Below are 22,857 nucleotides of genomic sequence, written 5' to 3'. Positions count from 1 at the left end.
TATGGGGGGCACTGTGTATGGGGGGCACTGTGTATGGGGGTACTGTGTATGGGGGACACTGTATGGGGGGGCACTGTGTAAGGAGGGCTACTGTCTCTACCAGCTTTGCACATCTAGAGACTGAAATCCTTGCCCATTCTTCTTTGCAAAACAGCTCCAGCTCAGTCAGATTAGATGGACAGCGTTTGTGAACAGCAGTTTTCAGATCTTGCCACAGATTCTCGATTGGATTTAGATCTGGACTTTGACTGGGCCATTCTAACACATAGATATGTTTTGTTTTAAAAGATTCCATTGTTGCCCGGGCTTTATGTTTAGGGTCGTTGTCCTGCTGGAAGGTGAACCTCCGCCCCAGTCTCAAGTCTTTTGCAGACTCCAAGAGGTTTTCTTCCAAGATTGCCCTGTATTTGGCTCCATCCATCTTCCCATCAACTCTGACCAGCTTCCCTGTCCCTGCTGAAGAGAAGCACCCCCAGAGCATGATGCTGCCATCACCATATTTGACAGTGGGGATGGTGTGTTCAGAGTGATGTGCAGTGTTAGTTTTTCGCCACACATAGCGTTTTGCATTTTGGCCAAAAAGTTCCATTTTGGTCTCATCTGACCAGAGCACCTTCTTCCACATGTTTGCTGTGTCCCCCGCATGGCTTGTGGCAAACTGCAAACGGGACTTCTTATGGTTTTCTGTTAACAATGGCTTTCTTCTTGCCACTCTTCCATAAAGGCCAACTTTGTGCAGTGAACGACTAATAGTTTTCCTATGGACAGATTCCCCCACCTGAGCTGTAGATCTCTGCAGCTCGTCCAGAGTCACCATGGGCCTCTTGGCTGCATTTCTGATCAGCGCTCTCCTTGTTCGGCCTGTGAGTTTAGGTGGACGGCCTTGTCTTGGTAGGTTTACAGTTGTGCCATACTCCTTCCATTTCTGAATAATCGCTTGAACAGTGCTTCGTGGGATATTCAAGGCTTTGGAAATCTTTTTGTAGCCTAAGCCTGCTTTAAATTTCTCAATAACTTTATCCCTGACCTGTCTGGTGTGTTCTTTGGACTTCATGATGTTGTTGCCCCCAATATTCTCTTAGACAACTTCTGAGGCCGTCACAGAGCAGCTGTATTTGTACTGACATTAGATTACACACAGGTGCACTCTATTTAGTCATTAGCACTCATCAGGCAATGTCTATGGGCAATTGACTGCACTCAGACCAAAGGGGGCTGAATAATTACGCACACCCCACTGCAGTTATTTATTTGTAAAAAATGTTTGGAATCATGTATGATTTTCGTTCCACTTCTCACATGTACACCACTTTGTATTGGTCTTTCACGTGGAATTCCAATAAAATTGATTCATGTTTGTGGCTGTAATGTGACAAAATGTGGAAAAGTTCAAGGGGGCCGAATACTTTTGCAAGCCACTGTATACCTGGGTAAGGACTGTCCCTATTTATAATCATCGAGGAATGTATTTAGAATCATCCTTTTCAAATGTGCTGACAATATAATTGAACTGTGTTACTTTTGCTTTTCAAAGTCACAACTAAAATTTGTGTCATTTGCGGATGAAGAAGATATTTTGATGGTGGACAACAATTTAAAGGACAGCCTGCAGTTTGCCTCAGGCCGATACATTCAGGTAAGTTCAGTATCTTTAAGCAAATAGAATTCCACAACTGAGAAAGTGAGAGAAAAAGCACATATTTCTTGTAATATTCTCAGCACACCAACTTCTGTTTACCAAACAACTGTCTAAGGCCAAATAAGTGGAAATGGTTTCTACTACAGAAAGTATTGGCTCCTGCTATACACACTGCATTGAAATCAAGTATAACCCATTATGTAAGGGATTGTGGGTGAAGTCATGCTATAATACTTCCTGTCTTAAATACACTTGATACACAGGAAGGTGCCTTACAACAGGGCAGAGCTTTGCTGTTCATATACTGTTCCGCCAAAAGATTTATGGATAAGTTCAAGAAATGTGAATGTGTTGGAAAAGTGTCTCCAAAAGTTTATTGCACTGAACAAGTTCCTGACACACACGAGTCCAGGGTGTTCTCTAGACAAATGTGTCTCTCTTTACACTGACAAATAGCACTTAAGGAAGTTATAAGTATGCCTGCTACAAGGAAAGATGTTCTAACAGGATAGTGCTTTAACTTTTAGTTTGCTAAAACTTAATATTTCCTTTTTTTTATTTTTAAAATTCGAACAAACTCATTTCCACGAATGTCTGATATTTGCTTAAAAGTCTGAACTGAAAAAGTCAGTGTTGAAAAAAGTCACAGAAAAGTAGCAAAACTGAATTATTTGAAGAAGTATCCTACAGGGAAGGGACACCTGCCAGTGACTTCTACATGATCTCGGCAAGTTTTAGCTGGTGAATTGTCAGATTTAGATTTTTAGCCATTTTGTTGCATAGTAAATCTCATAAAATGTGCAACTTTTTCTTCAGCGACTGTTAGAGCTAAAAAATCTAAGCATTAGTAAATGCCCCCCCCAGGGTGCAATAAAGTGAATCACTGGTGGAAAAACATTAAACACAATTTGTTTTTTTAAAGTTGCCCAAAGTTTCTTTGTGAGGAAAATGAAACACCGCGTGTGTTTTGCAACCATTTACTTTCTCAAATACAGTTATTTTAATTTCTGGAAGTTCAGATAGTGTTTATGCACCTTTCTTATATAAGCCCAACTGAAGAGGGGGTATATTTTCAATTTCTGAGTTACTTGATGAAAGTAAACTAGATCATCTATCTATTATGTATTTAAAGAGTAATGTAGCCCATTTTATAACAATAGTTTAAGTAATAGGACTCATGCTGAACATACTTTTTGCTGATTATTTTAATTAGGAAATATGTTTTTGTTCTTTCTCGCTAAACAGGAAAAAATTTGAATTTAAAGTCGTATTCTACTTCCTGATCCCTGTGGGCACAATCAAACCAAATCAGCAGTCCACTAAGTAGCCAAACAGGCTGCAGCTGGGGGAAGTAGAGGTTCATTTATACAGAAGGCTTCTCAGTGAGCTGCCGGTATTTGATTGAGCTTGTAAGGATCAGGAACTAGAATGTGACTTTAGGCTAATGCCACACGTAGCGGATGGTGCATATTTTCTGCAAGCCAAAAAAAGCTTGCAAAAAATACACTCCGTACACTCCTACCTGTGCCTGTACCCGAATGAATTGAATACGTTCAGATGCAGGCACAGGTACGGGGAGTTTTAAGCATATGGTGTGTATTCTCGGCAAGTGTTTTTCGGCTTACTGAAAATATGCACCATACGCTTCGTGTGGCATGAGCCTAAGTTTAAATTTCTAATTCTGCCCTGTTTTCATTTAATATGAATATTATTCATTTGTGAGTTAATGAAAGGTCATGTGTATAGCTAGATTTGTTCTATGATACTCTCCTTTCATATTTTATGAAGCAGGTTGCACATAAGTTACAAAAATAGGTTTTAGAAATATTACAAAAATGATTAAAATTCTTCTTTTTTTAATGTTATTTTTCCCCTCAGAGAGAAAGGTTTGCATACACAGAAGCCAACTGTAAGGATTCTCACAAGCAAAATGAAAGTGAAATGAGGCTGATTAAAGGGAGCTCTACCACGTTACCTCCAGCCTGGTGCAAGTGTAACAAGTGCATTGATGTAACACAGCCTGAGGAGCAGTTGTGCTGCAGACTCGGAGAAGGCCAATGTATTACAGACACTAAAATCTTTAACTATTTGGTTTTAAACAAAGAAGCCCTGGAGTACGCTTTCCAGTATGACAATCCTTTATCGAAAACACCAGAGAGCGAAGATCTAAAATGTTACGCTAAGCAAAAATATATTGAGTGGCGTTTTAGATGCAGAAGGTACATGTTAGATTTTGCAGTGATCCCTAGCTGTTGTAAAAATGCAATAGAAACTTGCAATCTGCAAACACAACACCCATCTGGAGCCCTGTACCTACCTCCAACTCACGGCATGTGTTAGATACAGGCTGTCCTTGCACCAGTGACTACTACAGTCTGTGCCTTAATTGCACACGCAGTACAAAGATGGCAGCCATAAGCTTTGCAGTTAGTTCCTCGGGCTGGTGCTTTTTTTTCACATTTTCAACTTACTTTGTATTAGTTTTTACAATACATGTAAACCATAATAATTACACAGCTTATTTTATCAATATCTCCAGAGAGAAAAGTAAAATATCATAACCTAACAAATACAAATTTCAAACGGTAGCTCCCAAACCAAAAAAAGAAACAAAAAACAAAACCTCAGACACATCACACCTAACTAAAGAGTATCAAGACCAGAAATGTTCTTCCATATTTTTAAGCTTCCTGTATGAATCTTCTATCTGAAATATTTCTTGGAATTGCCATTTCATATTCTATATTACTGCTAATTTCTCTCATCAGCTGGGAAATGTTTGGAACCTCCTGTTTTTTCCAATTTCTAGCAATTAAAAGTCTGACTGTATTTGATAAATGAAAAATGACTATTTCCAGAGCTTTGTTGGGAATTTTGTCATAAATGTTTAATAACACCACTTCCGGAGATAAAACCAAATCTTGTGAGATGAAATTCGATATCAGAGAAAATACTGAAGTTCAGAAGGATTGGATGGTAGAACAGGACCACCATATGTGTAACATATCTCCTATTTCTTTGTTACATCTCCAATAAGTAAAATCTTGCGGGCAACTAATCTCCCCGATATGCTATCCCACCGGCTAGAATGTAAATCGCCGGTGGGATGGCATACACGGCGCCGAAATCACCGAAGTTTCCTCCCAAGGCAATTTTACATACTCACCGGTCGGATTGCATTTCGGGGAGATTAGTCGTCCGCGACAAGGGAGATTTGTTGCGTGGCGACTAATCTACCCATGTCTCACAGCCCTTAAGTTGATCCATATTATATAAATCTTTTGAATTGGGAGAACTTTCTTTATTTCAGACTTTGAGATCTGAAAGATCAGAATGGGTTCCAAAATAGAAACTGGTGCCAATGGAGAAGGAAAAGTAGAGTATAATGGATCAATTACGCTTTCTCTCCAAATTTGGTCTGCCATTTTCAACGTAGGAGGCAAATTTATGTAATTAGTCTTAACACCTTCACCATCTGACCATAGTAGTTTATCCAATGAAAATGGTTTCAGAAGATTAGTCTCAATTTCTACCCATTTCTTTTGTGACTGTATGGATAGTAAGTCTAAAGTTTGATTTAAAATATTGGCTTTGAAGTATTTCTTAAGATCTGGAGGTCCAAGGCCTGCTTCATCTTTATTTCTTTGAAGAATATATTTGGATACTCTAGTTGCTTTCTTATTCCAGATAAATTGGTAAAACGGATTAGTAATCTTACAAAGAAAACTGGAGGGGATTGAAATAGGTATAGTATGAAACAAATATAGTAGTTTAGGTAACAACATAATTTTAATGGCAGAAATTCTTCCCATCCAAGAAATAAATAAGGGCTTCCATGTAATTATTTATGCGTTATTTCATAGCACGCCATATTAGCACGTGCTATTACGCATGTAACTGTTATTTTCTGAAAACTACCATTCTGAAAATTCCCTGAAAACTCGAGCATGTATCACATTCTTGATTCTCTTCTTCTCTTCCCATCTTGTCTTCACAAACACTCACGAACCACAATGTTTTTTTAGTAACACCCACTCCCAGTAGGTGTTAATATTAGCACAAGTTATCGCAATATTTTATGCTTTTAACGCTTAAAACATGTCTGTGAATTATGCGTTAGTATAATTTCTATTAGATAATTATCGCAATGCGATGATTTTAACGCTTTGCCATAATTGAGATGTTTGCACATGCGATATGAGTATTAAGGCATGCGAACTTACTTTGATGAATCGTTACATAATTACCAACACTTTTTAACGCATAAAACTATACGTTAAGTGTTAACGACCTTTTGTGAATCGCCCCATAATCTTTCCGCCAGTCAAACTTAAACTGATGTTTTAATGGAGATTGTTCTTTTCATCATAGCTTGTGATTTATTCTCATTTATTTTATAGTAAGAAATGTCTCCAAATTCTTGTAATATTTGTTTAAATTTGGATAATCTCTCTTTAGGATTAGATAGTACTATAATAATGTCATCAGCGTATAAACCTATATCATGATCTTTAGAAGTGATTTGAATACCAGAAAATGTATGGGAAAGTAATCCCTCATTGGTTATTCTAGCTGTAGGATTGTGATACAGTACAGACATAGCGTGTATAGTATCACAACCTATATTTAAATAAAACCTTTTTTATTAATTCATGGTGTATTCTATCAAATGCTTTTTTCTGCATCCAATGATATTATTAATACTGGAGTTTTATACTTGTGAATTGTATGTATTTAATCTATAAATCTTCTGGTTTTATCAAGAGATTGCCTGCCTTTAATAAAACCCACTTGGTCACTATTCAAGACCTCAGAATATCTTGGAACCTATTTGAAAACATTTTTGAATAAAATTTTAAATCACAGTTTAGTAAAGAAATTGGTTTATAATTTGGTATCTGTGTTGGGTCTTTCCTTTCTTTTGGTATAGTCGTTATTGTAGCCTGTAGCATTTCTTCAGGAAAATGGTCTCCTGATAGTATAGTATTAAAAAATTCTGTTAATTTTGGGACTAGTAATTTTGCAAATACCTTGTAATATAACACTGGTAAACCATCTGGTCCAGGGGTTTTTTTTTAAAGGAGAAGTTTTTATGGCATCTTCAACTTCTCGTTGAGAAATGGGTGAATTCAAGATATTTATTTGATCTGCAGTTAAATGAAGTAGATTCATTTTTTACATGAATTATTGTATTATCCTGTTTTAAATTATAGAGCTGTAGGTAATATTGAGCAAATGCTTTTGCAATATAATGTTACCATTACCAATGTTATCCCTCTTATTTTAGATTTAACTTGTCTAGCTTTTAAATATTTTGCCATTAAATCTGTCGATTTATTTCCTTTGTAGTAATAAGTAGTTTTAAGTTTCTTCATATGAAATTCAAGATTAGATAAGTCCAATTTATGGAGGTAGATAAGTCCAATTAGATAAGTCCAATTTATTGTCCTTAAAGGACAATGAAAGGTTAATATAAATTAAAAAAGTAAGTCTAAAGGCATTCTTTTTAAGTACTTACTGCATATCTAAATTCCCAGATCCCTGCTTGCTTCTCTGAGATATGGTGCTGGCAGCCTACAGCAGTGTGAAGACTACAGTGACATCACTGAAATCTCTCTGTCCTTCCTGTAGGTGCCAGCGGCAGCCTTCCTATTCTCTGAGCATGTGTGTAACTTGATCCTGTCTCCTGTTCTGAGCTACACATGCCCACCAGCCAATCAGAAACGGATCTGGCAGAGGGGAGGGGGGGAGGGAATGAAACACATGTGCAGTATGAAGCAAGGAGGGAAAGGAAGGGAGAATACCTTTTTAGAGATGGCTGCCTGTTCTAGTAAATGTGAAGTAAGTGTGACTGAGTAAATATATGATTAGGTGAGCCAAAAGTGTGGCGTTTTTACTAAACAATAGGAGGACTATTGGGCAGTATGCTTTTTAAATTTTGACTTGCATTCTCCTTTAAGCACTGAATTTCTATGCATCTTGTTTAAGTAGGATTCATTTTATTTTGAGATTCTAATTGAGCCAGATTGTTTTCCAATGTTAATCTTTCCATTTTATTTTTTTTCTTATAATAGGATGCTTTTTGAATGAAAATCCCTCTTATTGTTTCTTTGTGGGCACACCATTGAGTATTCATAGAAGTATCATTAGATGAATTAAATTTAAAGAATTCTTGTAGACATTTAGAATAAAACTCTGTCTTTTCAATTACTCAATTAAGCCTCATTTAGTCTCCATGTACTTGTTGGAATATTTTTTGTCGGTTCATTATTATTTTTTAGAATGTTCTGCTTTTTTATATATGGAATGACCCCAAGATAAAGGAATTCTTTCAGAAAATGCCTTTATTTAGCCTTCCTATTAACGGCACATGATACATAAGTCTGACTGAATCATACAATTCTAGGGGTAGGCAGGTGAGTACTAAAGTGGGAGTGCAGACAAGGGGGGATTTAAGAAATTAAATCGGAGACAGACAGCCTAGAAGGGGAAGCCAGAAAGAAACAAGTGAAATGAGTGTATGACAGCAGGGGATTTGTGATTACTGTGGAGGGCCGTAGGGGATGTGTGAGTACAAATGGGCAGGGGTGTAACTGGAGGGACAGGTTATTGAGGCAGCAGGTCAAGTAGCATTGCCTTGGGAAGTAGTACTACTTGGCCTGACTCTGCATAACAGAAACTTAATGGTTGTGGCCAAATAATTCCACATTATATATAAGGATTAACCACATTTTTTAAGGTTCTGTCCTCTCATCTGGAAGCAGGTCAGTGATTACCCCAGCCTACAAATGCCCAACAATTAGATATCAGCATTCATTTGGGTATGACCAAAAGACCAACTAGGAGTTTCTAAGGGCAGTGAGCTTCAAGCTGCCATCAGTTTACCTCAAAATCATAGGTCTGACTTTCTGACCATTAAGATAGCACAGCACCTTGTTACAAAAGAGACAAAATACACAGCTACTGTGGTGTACTGAAGGGGACCGGGGGCCTACCCCCCAGCAGTAATCGCAGCTGACCGGCAATGTAAAAAAAAACTTGTGAGTGTTTATTAATGACCTGGAGGTGGGCATAGACAGTACTGTTTCTATTTTTGCTGATGACACTAAATTGTGCAAAACTATAAGTTCCATGCAGGATGCTGCTGCTTTGCAGAGCGATTTGACAAAATTAGATAACTGGGCAGCAAACTGGAAAATGAGGTTCAATGTTGATAAGTGCAAAGTTATGCACTTTGGTAGAAATAATATAAATGCAAACTATCTACTGAATGGTAGTGTGTTGGGGGTATCCTTAATGGAGAAGGATCTAGGGGTTTTTGTTGATAACAAGTTGTCTAATGCCAGGCAGTGTCATTCTGTGGCTACTAAAGCAAATAAAGTGCTGTCTTGTATAAAAAAGGGCATTGACTCAAGGGATGAGAACATAATTTTGCCCCTTTATAGGTCCCTGGTAAGGCCTCACCTTGAGTATGCAGTGCAGTTTTGGGCTCCAGTCCTTAAGAAGGATATTAATGAGCTGGAGAGAGTGCAGAGACGTGCAACTAAACTGGTAAAGGGGATGGAAGATTTAAGCTATGAGGTGAGACTGTCGAGGTTGGGGTTGTTTTCTCTGGAAAAGAGGCGCTTGCGAGGGGACATGATTACTCTGTACAAGTACATTAGAGGGGATTATAGGCAGTTGGGGGATGTTCTTTTTTCCCATAAAAACAATCAACGCACCAGAGGTCACCCCTTTAGATTAGAGGAAAGGAGTTTCCATTTGAAGCAGCGTAGGTGGTTTTTCACGGTGAGGGCAGTGAGGTTATGGAATGCCCTTCCTAGTGATGTGGTAATGGCAGATTCTGTTAATGCCTTTAAGAGGGGCCTGGATGAGTTCTTGATCAATCAGAATATCCAAGGCTATTGTGATACTAATATCTACAGTTAGTACTAGTGGTTGTATTTATAGTTTATGTATGTGAGTGTATAGATTGGTAGGTGTGGGTTAGGTGTGCTGGGTTTACTTGGATGGGTTGAACTTGATGGACACAGGTCTTTTTTCAACCCTATGTAACTATGTAACTATGTAACTATGTAACCCGAGGGCCCCCTCTGCAGAAGAGCAGACCCAGACCCCCCTGCAGCTGCCGGGCCTGCTTCCTCTGTAGTTATGCCACTGCACAGCTAGAGATTTTCAAGTATGCTGAGGCTAGTGAAATGGTCCTTTTGCTTTCAAACCTGAAATGGCAATGCTGGGAACAGCCCCACCTTTCCATCTGACCAATTATATTGCAGAGTTACATAGTAGTGGGAACTACTCAGCAGTGCTTTTCTTAATATATTAAGTCTAACATTTTGTTTCCCGGCAATGTACCTCAGTTAGTAGTAATAATAATAATTACTGATTAGCATGCTTGTTAGGATGGGTAACCATAGTCCCATTTAATGCAATAAAATATTCTCCAACTTTTAAGGAGGGCATACATGGGCAGATAAAGCTGCCAACCAGAATTGGCAGCACCTTATTGGCCTGTGTGTAGGGCCCTCCTATCCACCTGCACCACTGATATCTACCTATTGCATGGTTGCATTGGATACTGGTGCATAGATGGAGCCAGTGGAATAACAATAAAATAAGTAGACTCTGATTACAGGGGGCCTTGGGCAACTTGACTGAAGGGCCTGCTTCCTCTGTTGTTGCATATAAATCCCTGCTCCCCTCTTGCTCTCAGGTAGGGGAGGGAGAAAGTCAGCCTGTTTGCTACTCTTTGCTCCTGATGGCTTTCCCTAGGCCCCCATTATATGATAATTGGCTTAGGACTATGCAGTCAGATTATCCCAATTGACCCAGCATGTTGGTGGCCAAGTAAAGGTGGCCATACACGCTAAGATCCTCTTGCTTGGCAAGGTCGCCAAGTGAGCAGATCTTCTCCTGATTTCCCCACCTACGGGTGGGTGATATTGGGCTAATTTGGTCGTTTGGCCCTGGGGCCAAACAATTGAATTAGAATGACGCGTATAGGCGTCCGTCGGTTCAGAGACCGCATCAACAAGCTGATGCGGTCCCCGATCCGACTAATTTACAAATTTTTAAACCTGCCCTTCGTTAGTGCCCATACACGGGCCAATAAGCTGCGATATCAGTCTAAGGGACCGATATCGGCAGCTAGAATCGGCCCGTGTATGGCAACCTTAAGGTAATCACCACATTTTATAGTGTACAGTATGCTCAGCTTCTTTGATAGAACATCCAGCTGTCACCTCAGCAGAGACTGTACAATTCAGCCTTGTTAGCCATCCCAGACTGTCACACAAAATTATTGGCTTTGAAGATACCTGGTCTATCTGCTGATTGCTTACTGAAACAATAAAGGCTGAAAAAATGTTGTGCTGGTTTCTTACAACCTATCCATCTGTAGCTATTTTATCAGAGAATGCAGCAAAGTTGCAAAGGAAGTTTTGTTGCAGTGTAGGAGAGAGTTCCATAGCTGCATGTCCCATATCAAATAGTTAGCAGTTGCCTTGATGGTTATAAAAAAGATACTATGGTTGTGCTGCTTTTATATTGTCTTTGCAAGTTTATACAGGTGGTGTATGTAATATAAATTTTAATGAGTCCATAGTTTGCAAACATAGCAACAACCTGGATTGGAAAAAAGTATAGTAAAAATATTTATTTGTATTTAACATTTACAAGGATAAAGTTTCCTGTACTATGTCTGTTTTCTAAATAAACAAAGAGCTAAATAATTATGATTAGTAAAAAAGAAAGAAAAATCATTCTACCCGGCACAGATTTGCCTTTTGTCAACGCAGCATTTGGCTGGACTGACAGCCACACCCGCCACTTCCTGCAGCACAGCAATGTTTCCTTCTCCCAGGCAGGTGATGTGGAGGCAACAATAGAAAGAAGAAATATACAAATTCTGATATATAATTTTTTGTTCTTAAAAAGGCTGTTAAGAAGAGGCAACTAGAAGAAGTGAATGAATGGGAAAAAGAACAAAAAGGAATGTTTGTAGGGTGGGCTGCTAAAATGAGGTTTTCTGGTGGGCAGCTCTTCAGGTTGTTGCCATCACAATAATAAAGCAAGTGAAAAGATGCAGATATTCTTACTATACTGACACAATGAACAAAGGAGAATTGAGTCAGAATTCCCTGCTACATGGATTTTCTCATTTGCATCTGAAAAACAGCTGTCCCACCAGTATGATCTGCTAGAGAAGAGTCATTGGAAATTCTGGGCTGAATTCCTCCCCTGCACAATTCTGTTTTTATTATATATACTGAGTTAGTTTCACTTGAGAAGTACAGCTGGTGCATTAGAGGGAAGGAAGCTTTGTTGCACTCTCCACTTTATCCTGTGCCCACAGCTCCTCAGAAATGGCACCAACCTTTGCAGACTGCTTTGATTACTCTACAAAAAAAGAGATTCGCATACAAAGTGTTCCCCTTGGGGTCCTGAAATTCTTAATTACCTTCGGTGTGATTCTGTTTGTATGGTGAGTACAGACATGTTTCTTTTTAAACAGAACTGCCTTGTATTTTAGCACAAAAGTCATTTATAGGTGACTAATGCCTTATGGGGAAAAACAGGTTCCCGGTGTGTTGCATTTGCACAACTGAAAGGCACAGACAATGTACAGTAGTCTAACATATGTAGCACCATGTACATGGGGGTATATTATTCCTGCTGCTCTTCAAGCAGAGCACTGCTACATGCAACCCTCTGTCACTATCTGTGTTGCAGGAACCCTGGGGACTGCTTGAAAGTTTGCACTTTTTAGTGAGCAGGAGAACCCTGCCAGGATCGGTCTTCACTCATACCCCTTTTGGGCCCCCAGAATGTTCTGCTGTGGACCAACAGGGAGAACCTTAACATGGCAGAGTTTGATCCAAAAGCACGGAACAGGCAAGGGTTAAACAGAATCATAGTCACAGCAGGCAAGAAGTCAGAGCAGGCAGCTTACAATCAGGAAACGGGCAGTCAATAACCAGGGGATCAAAACCAGAAATAATGTTTAGGCAGGAACAGTAACAGACAAAGCCAAGAGGCACAACTGCAAGTGGTTCAATTATCCACAGAACACATATTATACTAAAACGATAATATCATACAAACAAATACACAGAATGCCTGCACAGGCATGGGACCATACAAATATTTTACAAAGCCACATATGAGACTTGGGACCTTATTTAGACTGCCCTGTGCTAGTAGATCTTTAGTGTGTGTAATATGGTCAGAAAAACTTCTGCTAAACACTGTATAAATAACAACATTGCTCATTATTGCCCCCCCCCCCCCCCGGCAAGGACATGACCATGGTAGATATATATATACTGTATATATATATAAATATATAGTTATACATAACAGTATTTCTGTTTCAGATCATTGGAACAAGTCCAATGCTGGAATTAAAAGACAATCCAGCTCTTATTGTTCAAGCTGGATGCCTGTGAATGGGAGATATTCAGAAATGCCCACGCACTACTGATACAGAGGGTAGAGCTGTGTAAAAACAAAGCTCAATAGACCACTTTTACTCTCACAATAAAATAAGGGGAAAAATGTTACAGTTTAGTTAGTTTTCCATAAAAACAGAAATGTTCCAACCTTTTAAAGAACTTATTATAATGAACAAAATTAGATATTAGAGAAATGCTGACTATGCACTCATTCAACAGTACCATGGTTAATACTATTGCAAAAAATCCTTTCGGAAAGTATTGTTTACAATGTTTGTCATTTAAAAATAAAGATTATAAAAAATTGGAGAAATGAAGGTATTGAAATATTATACAAAAGATTTTGATTGTAAACATAGTAATACACACATTGAAGCCATATAGAATGCATTAAGGCAGTGCTGTCCAACTGGTGGCCCGCGACCCCCCTCTGTGTGGTCCCCCACCTGTCTGACTGCTTTGATGGCTTACCTTTATGTAAGCTTTAAATGGTATCAGTACTGAGATTAACTGCCCCCCCTGCATGGTTCTCACCTCAGATTCAGGCTGTAATACCCCTGTATTGTTTAAACATGTATCCCCTGTGTTGTTCACACCTTTTAATTCCTGCATTGTTCACCACCTACAGTGTTCACCCCTCAGGCTGTAATCACCCACATTGTTCACCTGTTCACACCTCATGTACATGTACTGCTTGGCCTATGCTGCCTTTGTTTATGGCACACAGAGACAGGATAGGGTAAGCAGAGTATAGCACATAGGCAGCATAGGGCAGGGAGGGTATGGCACACACAGGCAGGGTAGGGTAGACAGAGTATGGCACACACAGGCAGGGTAGGGCAGGCAGAGTATGGCACACACAGGCAGCATAGAACAGGCAGAGTATGGCACACACAGGCAGCATAGGGCAGGCAGATTATGGCACACACAGGCAGCATAGGACAGGCAGAGTATGGCACACACAGGCAGCATAGGGCAGGCAGAGTATGGCACACACAGGCAGCACAGGACAGGCAGAGTATGGCACACACAGGCAGCATAGGACAGGCAGAGTATGGCACACAGGCAGCATAGGACAGGCAGAGTATGGCACACACAGGCAGCATAGGACAGGCGGACTATGGCACACACAGGCAGCATAGGGCAGGCAGATTATGGCACACACAGGCAGCATAGGGCAGGCAGAGTGCTGCCTATGTGTGCCATACTCTGCCCGCCCTGTGCTGCCTGTGGGAGGTGAATGTGGGAGTTTGGTCCCCAAGGTGTGTAATTATGTGCTGGGGGTTGCTGTGCTATCCACAGGGGAGGTATAGGCATATGGATTTAAGGCATATGTCTTAATATGACATAATATAATTCGTCACATATTGACGATGGTTGATATCCCCGCAGTGAGGACCAAGCATTTGGGTTTTTGCTGCACTACCACCATTGTGATAAAATGGGTGTGGTTTGAAGTGGGTGTGGCCAAAAAGGGGAGTGGTCAAAACTGGCTTCCATTAGCGGCCCTCCACCATGTATGTTAGAGAAATTCCGGCCCTTGGCACCGCAGAAGTTGGACAGCACTGCATTAAGGTATAAATACATATGTGGAAATTTCAGCTGTTTCACTTATATATACTTATATTATATACTTATATATCATTAAGGCAACCAATCAAAGTAGAACAGCAATTTTTGTGTGAATATATTTTGTGGGGCCAGATAAAATACATTTCAGGGTCATAAAACCAAGGATCCACATATTCCCACAAAAATCACTGTTAAAATATGAATAGCTGAATTTTAAAAACATTCCAATATATACTTTACCATTTGTATGCCAGCAGTTTCTGTTGGTAAAATCATCAGTGCTGCTACTCTAGTCCTTCAGTGTGATTGTCATAGATTTCATGTTATGTGGCACATACGGTGTTAAACACTGAGCATGTGAGTGACACTAACACTTCTAACAAAATCCAAAATGGGGAGCTTCTGTGATAACTTTGAAGGCCTGGATCATTACTCTTACAGATATGCTGAACTGTTAAGATAGTGTATTCAGTGTTTATAATACCGCATTTCTAGCTATATTCGTTTTTAGAGTTTAGTTCTCCTTTAACCTCAGACTGACCCTTTACAAAATGGGGAATGTGTGGGTTGATGGTTCAGTCTGTTAAATCCTTGTCTATATATGTACAGCATAACCCAGCCCCTGACATCACCAAAATCTCATAGTCCTGCCCCCAACATCATTGCCCCACCTGCCTGACGTTATTGCCCTGTCCCACGTGATATCACTAGTTTGTTTCAAACAATTAGAAAGGTGGCAATCCTATTTCCATACACAAAGCCTAATTGCCCTTATGTTGGATTAGTATTTACATAACTTTGAGGCCTGTTAAATGATAGTTTAACAATAATTTTTGGGTTATCAATCATTTTCTTTGTTTTGTTTTTTTCACAGTTTCAGTCTCATCACACAGAAGAGCTACCAGAAAAAGGTTTCTGTAATCAGTTCAGTTCACACAAAAGTGAAAGGCATTGCAGATGCTTATTCCAGGATCTGGGACACGGCAGAATATACAGTCCCATCCCCTGTAAGTCAGAATATGCTACACAGTTCAAACACAGTTTCTCATTAGGATGCTTTATAAACCAGTGAGATCTTGTTCAGATTAGAATAAATTACAGAAATAAAACAGGGACTTCAATAACATCAGCTATATAGGTATTGAACCTAATATCCAGAAGCCCATTATCCAGAAAATGCCAGACTATATGAATGGGACGTGTGCACTGGATTGTCCATTTCAATTTTACTGTGGTGCTGGCTTGCTAGGGGACCCACACTGTGCAAGGGTGATGAAAACCTTCAGCCCAGTTATGGTATAATCAGTGACGTAACAACAGTGTTGGGCCCCCAACAAAAACATCTTTGGAGGAGCCCAGTGCGCATAGCAGTCCCTACATGGCCCTCCTGAACCTACACCTGCCTGCCTTGTGTCCCCTGCTCCCTGGCCATTTGTACTGGGGTAGTTAAGAGAGCGGCTGCGGGGAAAGGGACTTATAAAAATTAGAGAGAAAGTAAACATCCAGGGCCCCCCTGGCCTCACCCCCACCCCCTACTGTAGCAGGATCTGCTTCCTCTAAAATGGTTATAATTTTAGCATACATGCTTTTCGTATTGTTTCTGCAATTTCAAAAGGCACGCCAGCCCAAAAAATAACATTTGCCTAATAAAAGAAAACATTATTCCAAGCAGCTTTGCAATATACATACATTAAAAAAATTCTAATGGTTTTTAAGTTACTTGTATACATACTGTAACTGATATTAAAAACTGTGTCAGTCCTTTTCTATTCTCTCCTTTGGTGACTTTTGAAACAATGTAAAGGAGGCCATACACGTGAAGATCCGCGCGCTTGGTGGTCCCTTGGAATCGGTCCAAGGGACCGATATCAGCAGCTACAATCGGCCAATGTATGGCCACCTTAACACAAGGCAGCAGACTGACAGACCTGGCTTGCTGGAGGACACTGGCTTTTGCAACATTGTTTAAAAAGTCATAAACAGGAGTTAAGCAAATGCTGCTTTCAACAGCAATTACATTTACAAATAGCTTTTAAAGCGCTGTAAATGTTTAATAAATTTATGTTGGAAAGTTGCTTAGAATAATATATATTCTTTCATAAGGTAGAAACATTTTTTTAGGTTCCTTTAAATAGGAGCTGAAAAAACAAATCTACCTTTCAGTGCCGGGCCTTGGTGGCCGGGCGCCTTAGGAAACCCTGTTGGCCACCTCACCCACTGCACAACCCACTGCCTTCCTCCCATCGCACCCCCCCTCAATGTCAGTGCGAATGCACACGTTCGTTCGTTTGATCGCGCATTAACGCTGTCAGTGAGTGGGGAGGGCGATGCACTGATGCAACATGACAAGTAATGAGAAGCAGTGGGGGGACAAGGCATGGAGTAGGGGAGTAGGGAGGTACATGTGCCTCGTCTGCCTATCCCTAGTTCTAGCGCTGCTACCTTGGGCAGTGGCATAACGAGGGGACTAGGGGCCCTGGAACAAGAACTGCATGCCTGCCGCTCCCCCGATAGTTACGCCACTGACCTTGGGGCATTACGAGGAGGCAAGCAAACAAGCATTATGTTTTTATATTTAAATTCTTGGAAGCAGTAGCATAAATATACATTATTTTTGAGACCCATCTGCCAAAAGATGATCAGCAAGACCTTCGAACAGCCTCGTACTTCTGGTCCCCCTGCATATATTGCATGTGCTGCCTTTATCATTATATATCATAATTTCCATGCAAGGATTAAACACTGAAATACTTATACTGACACACTGCATGTAAGATGCTCTTAGGGGCCCATCAGGTCCTGACCAGTGCTGGAATTGGGAGGGATGCTATTTCTGTGTGGCTGTACCAGGACCTAAAAAGAAAAAAAGACAAGCTGTATCAGCAGCTGTAGAAAAAAATCTGCATTGTATCTGAAGTTGTAGAAGGTTACAAAATGACAGCACTGCATGTTAGGCAAGAATTGCAGACAGAATTTAATGAAAAAAGAAAAAGGAGGAATTGAAAATGTACAATTGAAAGCAGAGAAGGAAGAAATTGCAAATTAAGATAAGAAGAAGTAGATAGCAGGATAAACCAGTGGAAATGTGTTAAAGGGACAGTATATCTTCCTTTTAACATTGGTTTAATGAATAGGGTTTGTGTTGAACATATTATTTGCCTATTGCTTTAATTTCGAAAATATTTTTGCTTTTTGTTAATTCCTGCTCTAAACAAGGCAACATTTTAAAATGAAACTAAAGCCACATTCTATTCATGATCACAATGATCAAAATCAAACAAACCAGCAGAGAAGTCTCTGAATAATACATACTGAATAATACATTGCTCTTTGCTTCTCAGTGGGTTGCCTGTTTGTTTGTTCACTGGGGCCAGCAAGTAAAGATCGACTTTCATTTCATTTTCAAATTTTGCCCTGTTTAGTGCAAAAAACATACATATTTTCTAATTATAACAATAGGCAAAGAGTATGTTCAGCAAAAAAACTAGAAAATTCGGATGCACTATTTTAATTGTGGGATCCCTGCAGGGCACATACTTTGTATATCTATGCACATTGGCCATAAAACTTAGATCCCTGGAGTTCATATTTAGGATGGTTTATTTTTGTATTGAAACTGTGTGAGATAAATTCAGAAAATAACAATAATTATAGGCAATTTTCAGAAATTTCATAAAAACAGCTGCCTTTAGCATATCTTTGCAGTTTGGTAGTTTGGAGCAGAAAGACATCTTTACCCATTTTGCATTTGTCAGAATGTGTACTTTCCAAAAATATTACTTTTACATAAAAGTGAACAAAACTATAAAACGCTGGTAGGAGGGGCTTATTGTAACACTGGGTGGGACATATTTTTGGCATGCTGCACTATGCATGGCACACATACCCTCCAATTTTTTGCACCCCAGTTCAAGCATTATTCCTGCCCTCAGAACATTCTCACCTAAATCCTGTTGCCTTCCTTTAGTAATTTACCTATAACATAGTCACTATGTATAGTTTCATTCTCTTGTAGATATTCCAAAAAGTATTAAAAAATTAAAGAAATTAATTTCATAAATGGCTAGCTCCAATTGACATATTCTATAATAGGCTTTAGCAAGCAAAACTGTTTAATTCCCTGTATAATGCTAAGAATGAAAGTAAAAAGGAGGGGTGAGAAACCATGTAAAATAGAAGTGTCCCGAGGTTTAGTAAGACAATGTACACAATTTCACACAATATTTTTAGACATCAGTTTCACAACCTGACCCAATCTAGACTCTGGTTAATTTACTGAGAGTCTCAAATCAAGTCAAGTATATTGCCATTTATATTATTAGTTATGATATCTTGTACAGCATAAAAAATAGTAACATAGCAGTATTAACATATCGGCAGCTACAATCGGCCCATGTATGGCCACCTTAACAGAAAACAAATTAATCTGTAGAGTGTTGTTTTCAACAGTATAGTCCACATCTGATGCAGGGTTTGTCACTAAGAGTTATGTATCATGGCTCAGCTAGTTGTTATTGTATTGGTTAGCATGTAAAAACATGGACTCATCTGTAATTAGAATTATGGAGTTATATTTCCTTGTATTTATTGTTATTGTGTTTTGTTTAATGTGTTCTGGTAGTTGGATTCAGCCTATGTTGATAATTCAGCTAGGAGCCTCACTGCCCTGGGCAAGAAACTATTTCTTAGGAAAAGATTTCCTAACTTTCAGATTTAGGGCGAAGACACATGGGTTGATAAGTCGCCGCAACTTTTTTAAAAGTTGGTTGTGTGGTTTTCTGCTGCTGGATTAGTTGCCGCATGTGTCTTCGCCCTTATATTTGTTTCAAACCACTAAAAAAGTAATTTGTCCCTGGTTGCTAAGATAATTTGAATCCTAGCAACCAGACAACTGCTAAAATTCCAAACTAAAGAGCTGCTGAACAAAAAGTAAAACAAATAAAAAACTACACATTATAAAAAAACGAAGACCTATTGCAAACTGTCTCAGCATATTACTCTCTACATCATACTAAAAGTTAATTCAAAGGTGAACAACACCTTTAAGGCACAAAGTACTGAAACTTTGTCACAAAAACAAGTGGTTGTCACAGGCACATCATTTCCTCTTGACACCTGTCTGGCACTTTCAAACAAAATTCCTAATGAATCAAAATCTAATTATTTTAATTATTTTCTTTTTTTAGGGAGGTGACTCATTTTTTGTTGTAACAAACATAGTTAAAACAGAAGATCAAAGGCAAAGTAACTGCCCAGAGGTAAGTTGCCATTCAGTGCATTTATACAGTATGTTCATGACGTTATGCTATAGCAGATCTGCATATGTAGTTCAGATACTGGAAATAAGGCAAATGGTAAAATAAATCAGCAGTATTTGTGACAAAATCCCTTATCACTTCAGCCTCCCTCATTCTTTATAGGCATTCAATCTGTAAGATGTTTTTGGCTCACAATATGGACAGGATTGCTCAGCCATAATCCTCTGCAATAATGAACCCTGTATTCCAAAGACTACAGACTGGGAGAAGGGCAGAACTAAAGTGAGACAAAGACATGGACATGGACAGAGAAACGAATGCAGGATTGTGGCACACTAAAGCCCAGGATAGTTATTCAAAGAGTAAGCACATATGAAGATTTATTAAAACACAACATTAAATACACACAAGACCACCCTCTTTTCTGCTGTTGTAATTATAGTCACACACTGTCTGTGTGCAATAATAGGAAGAATAATGGGTGTACATACAAGTGGGAAAGTAATGGGAAAACCCATTATATTCAGATACAGAAGTACCCATGGTTAACAATGCTAAGGCAGAACATAGCAGCTATAATGTATATACAGTGGCTTGCAAAAGTATTCGGCTCCCTTGAACTTTTCCACATTTTGTCACATTAGAGCCACAAACATGAATCAATTTTATTGGAATTCCACAAAATGGTGTACACGTGAGAAGTGGAACAAAAATCATACAGGATTCCAAACATTTTTTACAAATAAATAACTTCAAAGTGGGGTGTGCGTAATTATTCAGCCCCCTGAGTCAATACTTTGTAGAACCACCTTTTGCTGCAATTACAGCTGCCAGTCTTTTAGGGTATGTCTCTACCAGCTTTGCACATCTAGACTGAAATCCTTGCCCATTCTTCTTTGCAAAACAGCTCCAGCTCAGTCAGATTAGATGGACAGTGTTTGTGAACAGCAGTTTTCAGATCTTGCCACAGATTCTCCATTGGATTTAGATCTGGACTTTGACTGGGCCATTCTAACACATGGATATGTTTTGTTTTAAAAGATTCCATTGTTGCCCTGGCTTTATGTTTAGGGTTGTTGTCCTGCTGGAAGGTGAACCTCCGCCCCAGTCTCAAGTCTTTTGCAGACTCCAAGAGGTTTTCTTCCAAGATTGCCCTGTATTTGGCTCCATCCATCTTCCCATCAACTCTGAGCAGCTTCCCTGTCCCTGCTGAAGAGAAGCACCCCCAGAGCATGATGCTGCCACCACCATATTTGACAGTGGGGATGGTGTGTTCAGAGTGATGTGCAGTGTTAGTTTTCCGCCACACATAGCGTTTTGCATTTTGGCCAAAAAGTTCCATTTTGGTCTCATCTGACCACAGCACCTTCTTCCACATGTTTGCTGTGTCCCCCACATGGCTTGTGGCAAACTGCAAACGGGACATCTTATGGTTTTCTGTTAACAATGGCTTTCTTCTTCCCACTCTTCCATAAAGGCCAACTTTGTGCAGTGCACGACTAATAGTTGTCCTATGGACAGATTCCCCCACCTGAGCTGTAAATCTCTGCAGCTCGTCCAGAGTCACCATGGGCCTCTTGGCTGCATTTCTGATCAGTACTCTCCTTGTTCGGCCTGTGAGTTTAGGTGGACGGCCTTGTCTTGGTAGGTTTACAGTTGTGCCATACTCCTTCCATTTCTGAATGATCGCTTGAACAGTGCTCCGTGGGATGTTCAAGGCTTTGGAAATCTTTTTGTAGCCTAAGCCTGCTTTAAATCTCTCAATAACTTTATCCCTGACCTGTCTGGTGTGTTCTTTGGACTTCATGGTGTTGTTGCTCCCAATATTCTCTTAGACAACCTCTGAGGCCGTCACAGAGCAGATGTATTTGTACTGACATTAGATTACACACAGGTGCGCTCTATTTAGTCATTAGCACTCATCAGGCAATGTCTATGGGCAACTGACTGCACTCAGACCAAAGGGGGCTGAATAATTACGCACACCCCACTTTGAAGTTATTTATTTGTAAAAAATGTTTGGAATCATGTATGATTTTCGTTCCACTTCTCACGTGTACACCACTTTGTATTGGTCTTTCACGTGGAATTCCAATGAAATTGATTCATGTTTGTGGCTGTAATGTGACAAAATGTGGAAAAGTTCAAGGGGGCCGAATACTTTTGCAAGCCACTGTATATATATATACACATATATATATGTAGTATATATTATGGAGGCAAGGTGCAAAAGGCCTATGCTTTTTGCCCACAATGCACCTGCCCCCTTGTGGAATGAAGCAAAACAATTTACATCTGTGTCTGTATACAGTGCTGCCGGCAAACACACACTAGGAGGTAGGATATACCCTACAATAGCACTCAGCAGTGCAACACATTCAGGTGTGAATCTCCATGTTTGTTTTAAAACCACAATGCAGATTTTACTGTATATGTGGTTTCTATGGACATATTTTATATACCAGGCGAAAGATTCCATCTGCAATATTCTCCTAATGGTACATAGATGCGTATGTGAACATCTGTAATTATGTATACAGTGGTAAAACATGTGTGGATTCTATTCTTTATCTTGCCCTACTCTAAGGGGCACATTTACAAAAGCATGAACGCTCGATCGGTCATGCGAACGCTCCGAGTGTATTTTCGCCGATTTTTTCGGGCGTCCGCACGACTTTTTCATAAGGCGCACGACTTTTCCGTACGCCGCACGACTTTTTCAGACGTTTGCACGAAATAATCGGAAAGGTTTTACCGCTGTTTACAATTGTTCGGTACGAAAATTTCGTGACTTTCGGATCGCCAATACGATATTATCATGACTAATACGATTTTTTCGTTAGGATTTTCGTGATATTTGCGATCTTACGAAATTTTCGTTCCCAATACGATTTTTTCCCATTCGTGATTCGGATTCGTGGATTAGTAAATGTGC

The 22,857-nt window shown here is 39.6% G+C and overlaps 2 protein-coding genes and 1 long non-coding RNA gene across 3 annotated transcripts in view; 2 read left to right on the top strand and 1 right to left on the bottom strand.

Annotated features, from left to right (window-relative positions):
* Positions 1-4,344, top strand: part of p2rx7 (purinergic receptor P2X, ligand gated ion channel, 7) — a 33,172-nt gene extending 28,828 nt beyond the window's left edge. Inside the window, exons 12-13 of the mRNA XM_018090538.2 lie at positions 1,521-1,636; positions 3,518-4,344. Of these exons, the coding sequence (XP_017946027.1) occupies positions 1,521-1,636; positions 3,518-3,979 (578 nt within the window). The 3' untranslated portion in view covers positions 3,980-4,344. The remainder of the gene's footprint in view (positions 1-1,520; positions 1,637-3,517) is intronic.
* Positions 1-22,857, bottom strand: part of LOC108645387 — a 67,027-nt gene that overhangs the window by 21,714 nt on the left and 22,456 nt on the right. The window contains exon 2 of the long non-coding RNA XR_001923777.2: positions 17,426-17,517. This is a non-coding gene — a long non-coding RNA (uncharacterized LOC108645387). The remainder of the gene's footprint in view (positions 1-17,425; positions 17,518-22,857) is intronic.
* LOC100490828 (P2X purinoceptor 7) overlaps positions 11,507-22,857 on the top strand; it is a 28,535-nt gene continuing 17,184 nt past the window's right edge. Inside the window, exons 1-3 of the mRNA XM_031892669.1 lie at positions 11,507-12,122; positions 15,539-15,671; positions 19,851-19,922. Coding sequence (XP_031748529.1) covers positions 12,004-12,122; positions 15,539-15,671; positions 19,851-19,922 — 324 coding nt within the window. The 5' untranslated portion in view covers positions 11,507-12,003. The remainder of the gene's footprint in view (positions 12,123-15,538; positions 15,672-19,850; positions 19,923-22,857) is intronic.

This window comes from Xenopus tropicalis, chromosome 1 (genome assembly GCF_000004195.4).
Source record: "Xenopus tropicalis strain Nigerian chromosome 1, UCB_Xtro_10.0, whole genome shotgun sequence".
Lineage (NCBI taxonomy): Eukaryota > Metazoa > Chordata > Amphibia > Anura > Pipidae > Xenopus > Xenopus tropicalis.
This window is presented reverse-complemented; position numbering and strand designations above follow the sequence as displayed.